At 68.7% G+C, this 10,178-nt stretch overlaps 4 protein-coding genes across 4 annotated transcripts; 1 reads left to right on the top strand and 3 right to left on the bottom strand.

Moving 5' to 3' along the window:
- Positions 1 to 597: 597 nt before the first annotated feature.
- Positions 598 to 2,735, top strand: EMIHUDRAFT_430223 (hypothetical protein; the record flags this gene model as incomplete). Its single annotated transcript, XM_005778023.1, has 4 exons — positions 598 to 771; positions 844 to 1,863; positions 1,939 to 1,985; positions 2,389 to 2,735. Coding segments are annotated over exons 1-4 (1,581 nt in total), but the record flags the coding sequence as incomplete, so codon positions are not given.
- A 1,824-nt stretch (positions 2,736 to 4,559) lies between these two features.
- Positions 4,560 to 7,106, bottom strand: EMIHUDRAFT_457496 (hypothetical protein; the record flags this gene model as incomplete). Its single annotated transcript, XM_005778022.1, has 5 exons — positions 4,560 to 5,555; positions 5,628 to 5,855; positions 5,978 to 6,158; positions 6,226 to 6,995; positions 7,029 to 7,106. The coding sequence occupies 5 exons, from the start codon at positions 7,104 to 7,106 to the stop codon at positions 4,827 to 4,829; spliced, it is 1,986 nt and encodes a 661-aa protein (XP_005778079.1). The 3' UTR covers positions 4,560 to 4,826.
- Positions 7,107 to 7,502: 396 nt separating this feature from the next.
- Positions 7,503 to 8,225, bottom strand: EMIHUDRAFT_237428 (hypothetical protein; the record flags this gene model as incomplete). Its single annotated transcript, XM_005778021.1, has 2 exons — positions 7,503 to 7,835; positions 8,016 to 8,225. The coding sequence occupies 2 exons, from the start codon at positions 8,223 to 8,225 to the stop codon at positions 7,503 to 7,505; spliced, it is 543 nt and encodes a 180-aa protein (XP_005778078.1).
- Positions 8,226 to 9,007: 782 nt separating this feature from the next.
- On the bottom strand, positions 9,008 to 9,827 carry EMIHUDRAFT_237427 (hypothetical protein; the record flags this gene model as incomplete). The annotated part of the gene is made up of 3 exons (XM_005778020.1): positions 9,008 to 9,025; positions 9,110 to 9,360; positions 9,557 to 9,827. 3 exons carry the CDS (start codon positions 9,825 to 9,827, stop codon positions 9,008 to 9,010), a joined length of 540 nt encoding a protein of 179 aa, XP_005778077.1.
- Between the last annotated feature and the right edge of the window lie 351 nt (positions 9,828 to 10,178).

Below are 10,178 nucleotides of genomic sequence, written 5' to 3'. Positions count from 1 at the left end.
GAGGAGGAGGGCGGGCAGGGCGAGCGCGGCACGCCGACGCCGTCCGAGCCGTCGCGCGCCGCGTCGCCGCTCGGCGAGGAGGAGCCGGAGGAGTTCGCGCAGCGGAAGCTCGTCGAGATGGAGGCGGAGGCGGAGGCCAGCGCGGGCGGCAGCGAGGGCGGCGGCGCGGCCGATGGCGCGGGCAGCGGCGCGGGCAGCGGCGCGGGCGGCGGCGCGGGCGGCGGCGCGCAGCCCGTGGTCGGCGCCACCGCCGCCGGCAAGCCCAGCCGAGGCGCGGGCGCAGGCGCGGCGGCCGCCGCCCGCGCCGCGGCCCGCAGGGCTGCGGAGGAGGATGCGGGGTCGACGGAGGAGGCTTTGGAGGCGTTCGGGACGCTCCCAGAGGGGGCGGTGACGGCGGCGGCGCTCGAGGAGCTCTCCTACATCGAGGGGACGCTGCAGCCGCACCAGGCGCCCGCCCGCCCGCGCGGCACGTCCGCGACGCACCCACGACACGTCCATGACGCGTCCACGTCCGCGCCGCACCCCGTTCCTCCCCAGGTGGCGGGCCTCAACTGGATGCTGCGCGCGTACGGCCAAGGCATCAACGGCATCCTCGCCGACGAGATGGGGCTGGGCAAGACCTTCCAGGTGATTGCCTTCCTCGCCTACCTCAAGAACGAGTGCAACGTCAACGGGCCGAGCCTCGTCGTCGCGCCCCTCTCCGTGCTCACGTCTTGGGTCAACGAGTTCAAGCGGTTCGTCCCCTCGATGCGCGTCATCCGGCTGCACTCGGCCCGGCCGGCGCGAGGGCGCGAGCCTCTCCGTAGTCCCTCCCCTGACCCGTCTCCACGCCCCTCCTCGTAGGCGGACCAGCGCGAGCGCGAGCTGATGCGCACCGAGCTGCTGTCCGACGTCTCGAGCTTCGACGTCGTCGTCACCACCTACGAGATGGCGGCGTCGCAAAACATGAAGACGGTGCTCACGCACCGCATCCAGTGGCGCTACCTCGTCCTCGACGAGGGGCACCGCATCAAGAACGAGCGCACCGCGCTGTACGACCGGCTGCGCAGCGTCAAGGCGCAGCGCAAGCTGCTGCTCACCGGCACGCCCCTCCAAAACAACCTGCACGAGCTCTGGGCGCTGATGCACTTTTTGCACCCGGAGCTCTTTTACGACTCGGCCGTGTTTGACGACGCCTTCGACCTCGGCCGCGGCCAGATCGACGAGGCGGCGATCAGCAAGTGCGGCCAGCTGCTCTCCGCCTTCATGCTGCGCCGCCTCAAGCGTGAGGTGCTGCAGTCGCTGCCCGCAAAGACGGAGGCGCTGGTGTACGTGCCCATGTCGGCGACGCAGTGCGAGCTCTCGCGCCAGCTGCTGCTCTCGGGGGCGAAGGTGCTCGCGCGGATGCAGCAGTCGACGGAGGAGGGGCGCGAGGAGTCGGGCGCCGTGAGCAAGGACTGGACGGCGATGCAGTCGCTGCTCCTGTCGCTGCGCAAGTGCTGCTCGCACCCGCAGCTGTTCGGCTCGTGGATGGGCGAGGTCGCCTCCAAGTGCGGCGAGGACCTGGTCTCCTCTTCGGGCAAGCTCGCGACGCTCAACGGCCTGCTCGACGAGCTGCTGCCGCAGGGCCACCGCGTCGTCCTCTTCTCTGGCTGGACGTCGATGCTCGACCTCATCGAGGAGTTCCTCAAGGCGCGAGGCACGCTCTTCGCGCGCCTCGACGGCTCGACAAACCGCGTGCAGCGCGCCATCGACATCAAGGCGTTCAACGCGCCCTCCTCCAAGCTCTCCGTCTTCCTCTGCTCTACGCGCGCGGGCGGGCTCGGCATCACGCTCACCTCGGCCGACACCGTCGTGCTGTACGACTCGGACTTCAACCCGCAGGCATGCCCCGGCGAGCATGCGACGGGCCACTCCCTCCACCTCTCCCAGACCCTTCCTGGAGCCTTCCTCCTGTAGGCCGACCTGCAGGCGATGGACCGCGTGCACCGGATCGGGCAGACCAGGCCCACCTCCCTCCCTCCTCCCCCCTCCTCCCTCTCCCCCCTCCCTCCTCCTCCCCCTTCTCCCTCCTCTCCCTCCTCTCCCCTCTCCCTCCTCTCCCTCCTCTCCCTCCTCTCCCTCCTCTCCCTCCTCTTTCTCCTCTCCCCTCTCCCCCTCTCCCTCCTCTCCCCCTCTCCCTCTCTCCCTTGCTCCCTCCCTCCTCCCTCCCGCCTCGCCTCTCCGCTTCCCCGCCTCTCCTCCTCCCCGTCACGCCACTCCCCGTCTCCCCGCACTGCCCCACCCGCCCGCCCGCCCGCCCGCCCGCCCGTCTCTCCGCCACAGCCCCGCCCCCCGCTCTCCGCTGTCTTCCGCCAGTCGCCTCCTCAAGGATGCCCTCATCCGGACTCGCCCACCCTTCCCCTGCAGGCCGGTCACTGTCTTCCGGCTCATCACGCACGGCACGGTCGAGGAGCGCATCGTTCGCCGCGCGCGCGACAAGCTCTACCTGATGCAGCAGACGATGGCGGGCGCCGGCGAGACGGCCGCCGACGTGCCTGCGGGCGAGGCGGGAGAGACGCACGCCGCGCCAGCTTCGTCAAAGGTGTCGCGCGCAGAGGTGATCCACATGCTGCAGTTCGGCGTCGCGGGCGCGCTCGCGGCGCAGCAGGAGGGCGAGACGGGCGTCACTCCGCCGCTCGTGCGCGCGATGCTCGACGAGGTCGCCAGAGGCGCCGCCGCGAGGCAGCCGCAAGTGACGGTCGGCATCGGCGGGCGGCGGCCGCTCGACGCGGGGCAGGCTTCCGGCTCGGGCGGCGGAGGGATGGACGCGGCGGCCGCGTCCGCCGCGCTCGGCACCAGCGAGGAGCTGGAGGCAAGGACCTTCCTAGACCTTTCCTAGACCTTTCCTGGAACCGCCCTGTAGGCACCACCGAGGAGATGGAGGCGGACGGCGGCGGCGGCGGCGCGCCGGTCGACCTCGAGTCGGCCGTCGAGGCGCTCGGCCGCTCGCAGCGCGAGCGGACGTCGCGCTTCATCAAGTCGGAGGAGACGGGCGACCTCGTGCTCAAGATCAACAACTACACGCTCGAGGAGGGCGAGAAGTCGGTCTTCGACGCCGAGCTCGGCGGGCGCGCCGACCGCGGCGGCGAGCGGAAGGTGCAGCGCCGCGTCGCCGGCCGCGACTTTGAGAACTCGTCCATCTGCCAGCACTGCTTTCTGCCCGGCGGCGACCTGATCATGTGCGACCACTGCCCGGTCTCGATGCACCTGGCGTGCGCCGGCATCGGCGACGTGTCGACGCTCGGCCAGACGTGGTCCTGCCCGCACCACAAGTGCCACTTGTGCCAGCGCAAGGCGCACGCCGCCGGAGGGCTCCTCTTCCGCTGCAGCGAGTGCCCGAAGGCCTTTTGCGAGGACCACCTCCCGCTAATTATTAAGAGCTAATTAAGAGTTAATCAAGAGTTAATTAGGCCTTCTGCGAGGACCACCTCCCGCTCGACGCAGAGATGGTCGGCGCCGAAAACGAGCGGTTCGTGCGGCTCGGGTACGGCGCGGTGCGGCAGGCCGCCTTCGTGCTCTGCTCGGAAGGGTGCCGTGGGCTGGTGCGCTCGAGCGAGGCCGGCCGGGCGTGAGTGTGAGCCGCGCCTCTTGACGGCTCGAGGCGTGAGTAGGTGCTCGAGCACGAGGCTGCCGAGACGCGCCGCTCCCTCGAGGAGGGGGGGGGGGAGGAGGGCGAGGAGGAGGAGGGCGAGGATGAGGGCGAGGACGAGGAGGGGGAGGAGGAGGACGACGAGGAGGAGCCGGCGACGAGCGCCGCCGCGGCGCGCAGCAGCCAGCCGGCGCCCAAGAAGGTGCTGCCCGGCATGCAGGTCGAGTACGCGTCGCCGCTCGAGGGCCGCACGAAAGCAGGAGCTGCTCGAGCGAGGGCGGGGCGCCCCCTGAGCCTCGCAGCCGTCCTGTAGGCGCGCGCGGCAGCTACTACTCGGGCGTGGCAATGCACGTGGACGGAAAAGTCGCGAGCTTCCGGCACGACGGGCTGCGGGCGCGGAGGACGGATTCATCAGTGCACTGAAGTGAGTGCGGCTGGATGAATTAGGCACGACGAGCTGCGGGCGGAGGACGGCGCGCAGGCGCAGGCGGCGGTGCAGCTCAAGCACTTGCGCCCGCTGCCGCCGCCGCCGCCCGAAGGCTTCCTCTCGAGCGTCAAGCGCGGCGCGCGGTTGGAGCTGCGGTACTTGGACGGCTGGTGGGACGTGGTGCTGCGCAAGCGGCTCGGCGGCGGCAAGCTGCGGGTGGAGGCGGTGGGGTACGGCGCGGTGCACGACGTCGAGCCGGCACAGCTCCGGCCGGCGTGGAAATGGACGAAGGGCACTTGGAGGTGGTGAGAGACGCGGCGCGTCTGGTCCGGGCGCGGGGACCCTATACAGTAACGCTGCAACGGGAGGACGGGGGGCCGGGGCCCCGGGCCGTCGCAGGGAGTCTCTTTTTGCTCTGTTCTCTTTAGACTTTTTTACTGTTTTTGACATCTCTACTCCGTACTTTACTCTCCCATGCACATCTCTCTCGCCCTCGGCATGTAGATGTGCGCTTGCTTTTTGGTGAACGCTCATGTCAGACCACAATCTTCAAGTAATCAAAGGTGTTCACATTGGTGCGACAAACGGTGCGGAACCATTGGCAATGGATCAAAGTCATCAGAGAGAGAGAGCGGATCAGAGAGCGCACAAGTGGGCCAGAAGTGGTCTGAGAAGAGCCTGGGCCAGAGGCAATGTTGTGCACGCAGCGGGGCGTCGGTGGAGGCGGCGTGGCACGACGGGAGGCGCGAGGGCGGCGCGGCGCGCTGGTATGCCGGCGGCGGCGATGCCTCATCGGCCGGCGGCACACGCGGGCAGCGGGTCCGGGTCGTCGAAGCCGTGGATGCACGGGAAGAACTTGTCGCCCGGCTTGCGCGGCGAGCAGCACTGCGAGAAGAGCGGCGCGTTGTCGGAGCCCTCCATCATGCAGAAGGGGGTGCGCTTGTAGGTGAGCATCTGCTTCGTGCGCTCCGCAAACTCGCGGTTCGCCGCCCCGTCGGCGAACCCGCAAAACGTGCCAACCACGTCGTCAATCTCGATGATCGACGCGGCCGCGTGCGGGGCGAGCGCCTGCGAGATCTGCGCGTCGTTGAGCCCCTTGCCGAGCGCGGCCTTGGCCACCGACTCTCGCACCGCCGCAGGCACGCGCGGGTTGAGCAGAAAGTTTGGCTCGCGCACGCCCACGCCGAGCGCGGTGCGCCCCTCGGTCCCGTTCTTGTGGAAGTCGCCGAAGAAGCTCGGCGTGTTGAGCACGTGGTCCATCGGGCAGTCGAACGGCAGCCGCATCGTCTCCGCCCCCCCGACGCGGCAGTTGCGCATCTCCTGCGAATCATGCGGGTGCCGGTGAATGGCTGTGAAAGGAAGGCCCGACGCGGCAGCGGCGCGGCTCTCCTTCCACATGAAGTCGCAGTAGCAAAGCATCCGCGGCAGGATCACCTCCCGCCCGAGCGCCTTTCCGATGCCGAGCAGCGCGCGGATCACGTTCGTGCGGTGCCTCGCCTCCTCCAGGTGGTACTTGACCTGTGGGACATGTCTCGGACATGTCTAGGACGTGTCCTGGAAGCGTCTCGCCTCCTCCAGATGGCACTTCACCGCGTCGCGCGAGTCGACCCGCTCGCCCATCTCCTTGCGCGGCAGCGTGGCGTGCTCGGCCGAGGCGGTCACGTACTTGCCGTTGAAGTACTCGTCCGGGTCGACGAGCCAGAGGCCGTGCTCTCTCAGCCGCTGCCGCTTGCCGTACGCGAAGGAGTGCCCTTCGGCGAACTGGTACGTCATGTGCACCGACATGGGCGAGGGGGCGCCGGGCAGCGTGTGCGCGTGCTGCACGAAGTAGGTGTGCCTATGGTGAGCAGAAGACCGCGGGCTCGCCCCCATCGTGTCCAGCCCCGCCGCTGCCCTCCGGCAAGTGTGCGCCCGTTGAGGAAGCGCGAGAGAGGCAGCACCGCGAGCCGAAAGTCGGCCCCGTCGGCGCCGGCGGTGACGGAGAAGAGTCGCTCGACGCGGCTGCCCTCAATGCTCAGCGGCGTGGGCGGGCGCACCTTTGTGAGCATGTTGAAGGCGGCCTGGTCTCTGATGCGGTGCTCCTTTGCGTTGGCGACCGTCTCTCGCCACAGCTCCGCGAACCTGACAAGCCAGGAGGAGGGTGAGTGCACCTTCGTGGCCGGGCGTCTCTCGCCACAGCTCGGCGAACTCGATCGTGTTTGGCTTGGAGCGCAGGTAGACGAGCCCGGTGTTGAAGTCGCAGTGCATCAGCGGCGAGCGAGAGTCGAGGGGGATATCGATGCAGTCGGTGGCGATGGCGATGTCTGCGAGGGCATAGTTGCGCTCCGCCATCAGCGGGCGCGGGTCATGCATGAAGACGGCGTCGGCGTCGCACGCCCACACGTTGTAGCCGAAGGAGAGCAGCTCGCGGTAGAAGCCCACCTTGAGCACGCTCATCTTCGGGTACAGCTTCGGGTCCGACCGCACGTTGCCGGTCGCGCGCTGCTTGAGCGCCGCCGACACGTCCCCGCCCTCGATGAGGATGCAAGGCAGCTTGTGCGCGCCGCACGCCTCCATCATCTCGCCGTCGAGCGCGCCGATCAGGATCGCGTCGACGCCGGCCGCACGCGTCGTCCTCGCCCAGTTGCGAGCCATCGTCGAGACGGAGCCGGTGGCGAAGGTCACCATCAGGTCGGAGCCGGCGGGGAGAGCCTGCACCTCCGCGGGCAGCCGCTCGCGGCTCGCTAGCACCTCGTGCCGCTCGCACGACTGGCCGAGGTTCGTGAACTGCAGCACCTCCCCCTGCCCGCCCCGGTAGTGCGTGCAATGGTGCATCGCCGCAGCGCCGCCGCCCGCCACCGCGAGCAGCGCGTCGGCCGCTCGGACGAAGCTCGCCTGCCGCTCGGCGTTGCCCGGCATGCGGGTATCCCAGCCACAGAAGGCCTTCTCCGCCTGGTCCACCTCGAGCCAGCGCGTGTCCTAGTAGCAGTGCAGTCCACCTCCCCGCCACACTCCTCCGCCTGGCCCCGCCTCGAGCGAGCGCGTCTCCTTGTAGCCCCGCAGCGCGTAGTTGTTCTCGGTGTCGTCCATCCCCGCCGGCAGCAGCACACGCACGTGCGACGCAACAAAGTCGGCGGGCAGCTCGCCCGTGAGGAAGCGAGCAGGCACCACCTTCGAGAAGAGGCGAGCTGGAGGTCCGCGAGGCTCGCCCCTCTCGAGGCAGCTGCACCGCCGTTGCCGCAGCGAGGGTGCAGCCGAGGTGCGGCCGAGGTGCGGCCGAGGTGCGGCCGAGGTGCAGGCGAGGTGCAGCTGAGGTGCGGCCGAGGTGCGGCCGAGGTGCAGGCGAGGTGCGGCCGAGGTGCAGCCGAGGTGCAGCCGGGCTCTCCCGGCCCACTTGTGTGCAGCAGTGGCTGGTGGGGGCGGGGCGTGAGTCGCGGGGCGAGTGCTGTGCCGCACGCTCGCTCTCATCTCGCTCTCATCTCGCGCTCATCTCGCGCTCATCTCGCGCTCATCTCGGGCCTCCGTCGCCTTTGCCGGAAGCGAGCTAGTTGTCGCCCAGGCTGCCGTGTCGAGAGGGATGGCGAGAGGGCAGTCGAAGGGGGGTGGGCCGTCGCCGGTGCAGCTGGGCGGCGAGCCGTCCGCCGGGATCGAGCAGTCGCACAGCTCTGGCGGGAGGATGACACTCCTACCGAGCAGTGCGCCGAGCCCGAGCAGCGACTTGACGAGCAGACGGACAGTGTCGGCGCTCGCGCCGGGCGGGAGGCGGCGGCCGACGACGAACTTGCCATCGTAGGCGCTCGCCGGAAAGGGCTTGCCCACCTGCGGCAGCGGCACCTGCCGCTTGCAGCCCACCATTGGAGACGTGCCGGGCGAGGCGCTCGGCGATGGCGATGGCGGCGGCGGCGGCGAGGCGCTGGGCGGCGGCGGCGGCGGCGGCGGCGGCGGCGGCGGCGGCGGCGGCGGCGGCGATGGTGGTGGCGGCAAAGTGCGCTCCACCACCGGCACTGCTGCGCTGCCTGCGGCGGTGGCTGCTGCGCTGTGGCCGCCGCCGCCGGGCGGCTTTGGGTGCGGCGGGTCGGGGCTTGCGGGAAGGATCTGCTCTTGGACGCGCGATGTCTTGGACCAGGTGCCGCTGACGAGGTAGGCGGAGCAGGCCAGCGTCGCCGTGACCCACAGGACGGCGAGTGGCAAGGCGACAGCGACCTTCATAAGCGGCGGCTGGAAGAGTTTGCTGTCCAGCGCGCCTGCAGGCGTCGTCCAAAAGAAAACAAGAGGAATTGTTTCCACCGAGCGAATATTTGCGGGCCGACCTTCACAGCTCACAACAACATGAGAGAAGAAGTGCCGGAAGAAGTGTGGCTGCGAACTTAAAAAAGAAAAAACGATGTCCTCCCTCAGGTGGCGGCGTGCCGTCCTCCCATCCCTCCCTTGGGTTGTCTGTTTTCTTTCTTTCTTTTTCATTTGCGTCTGTTTTCTTTCTTTCAAACAAACGTGGGTGAACCCTGCCCAGCCCCCCTCCGTGTCGCGATGCGCTCCCCGCTCCCGTTCCCCGGTGTCCCTGATCGTCCTTCCAAGATCCTGCTCGTGCAGGTGGGGACCCTGTCCTTCTCCCACGCCACCCCTTCTCGCCCTTGTTTGGTGCGTCCGTTTTAACTTTTATTTATTTATGGACAAACGTGAGCGGTGAGGAGAGTGAGGAGTAATCTGTAGCGCGTATGAATAGAGTACCAAAAACGACAAAATGCTCTACTGAGAGCGGGGGGATATGGGTGACCACCTAACGATAATCACAAAATCATGGCGGGTAGATCAGCGGGAGGGCGGAACATGATCGGGTGCGCGCGTGCCGACTCGCGCTGCCCTGGCAGAGCGCCTGAGTGCTGAGATGCGGGCTCTCTGCGCGCTGTGCCCTCGGCCGACGGCCTCTCGGACAGGCGTCAGACAGGCGTGTGCACGCCCCGGCTAAACGGGCGGCGCTGGCGGGAATTGCGTCAGTCAACTGGCTGGAACTGCGTTGCCGACGGCGGATCTGGTGGCTGCTGCGGCGGGGAAGGCGCTGGCTCCGCGCGCCGCGGCGGGCGGCCTCCTTGCACGTCGAGCACGATGTGCTGCGCGTGCCGCGCCGTCCGCCTCGCCCACGCCTCGAGGCTCGAGTAGATCCAGTAGAAGGCGATGCAGAGCCCAGCCGCGATGGCGACCAGAGCGACCACGTGGCCAAAGGCGTTGTCGCGGTCCGCGCCACGAAGGGTGCCGGGGCCGAACCAGTCTCCGACGACGAAGCGCGCGTGGTGCATCCCCGTCAGCCCGAGCGCCGAAGAGGCCCACCCAATCAGCGACCCGAGGCCTACGGCCACCGCCGGCCGGGTGACGGCAAGAGAGGGGGGCGAGCGAGGCGGTCGCCGAGGAGCGTGTGCCTGTGGCGGCGGCGCCGCTCATCAGGTGGTGGGCGTTGAAGCAGCGGAGGACGTCCCACCAAGTGAGCGAGGAGTCGAAGAGCTTGCCGACAAAGCCGGCGACAAAAATGACGCTGGCGAGGGCACAGAGGGCGAGGGCATGGATGGCGCCCGCAGTCGACAGCAGCCTCGCAACGAAAATCTGGTCGCCGACGCGCGCGCCAAACTTGTACTTGAATTTGCAGGCGTCGCACTCGTAGAAGGAGCGCTTGTTGACGCTCGTCCGCCTCCACGTGTCGAGGCACTCTACGTGCACCCAAGCGGAAGTGCCCGCACAGTGGCAGGGCCGGAAAAGCGGGTTGGCGGAGGAGTCGGCCGTGTCAAAGCAAATGCGGCAGCAGGGCTCGTCGTCTGTCATCCCGTTCGCCTTGGGCCGGAGCGGAGTCGGTGGCCGCAGGCGGGGAGATTTTTTCTTTCGAGCTTAGCCTTCGATGTTTGGAAACAAAGCAAGGCGGACATGGCATATCGCTCTCGGGCCCACAGACATCCCGCACACCCGCCGCCACCCGCGCGCGCCCCGCCCCACCCCGGCCGGGAGAAAGGGGAGTGACAGTGCGGGAAGGAAAGCCCGGGTATGTTGAGTCCTGGCTCAACAACGCAGGTTAAGACCGGGGGTGGTCCGGCTCACAAGTCCGGCTCACGCGCCCCGAGCTCACCATCTACCGCACTGAACACTTCCGCCCCCTCGCTCCCAATTTTTTTCTTTTCA

The sequence above is a fragment of the Emiliania huxleyi genome, assembly GCF_000372725.1.
Source record: "Emiliania huxleyi CCMP1516 unplaced genomic scaffold EMIHUscaffold_250, whole genome shotgun sequence".
NCBI classification, from domain to species: Eukaryota; Haptophyta; order Isochrysidales; family Noelaerhabdaceae; genus Emiliania; species Emiliania huxleyi.
This window is presented reverse-complemented; position numbering and strand designations above follow the sequence as displayed.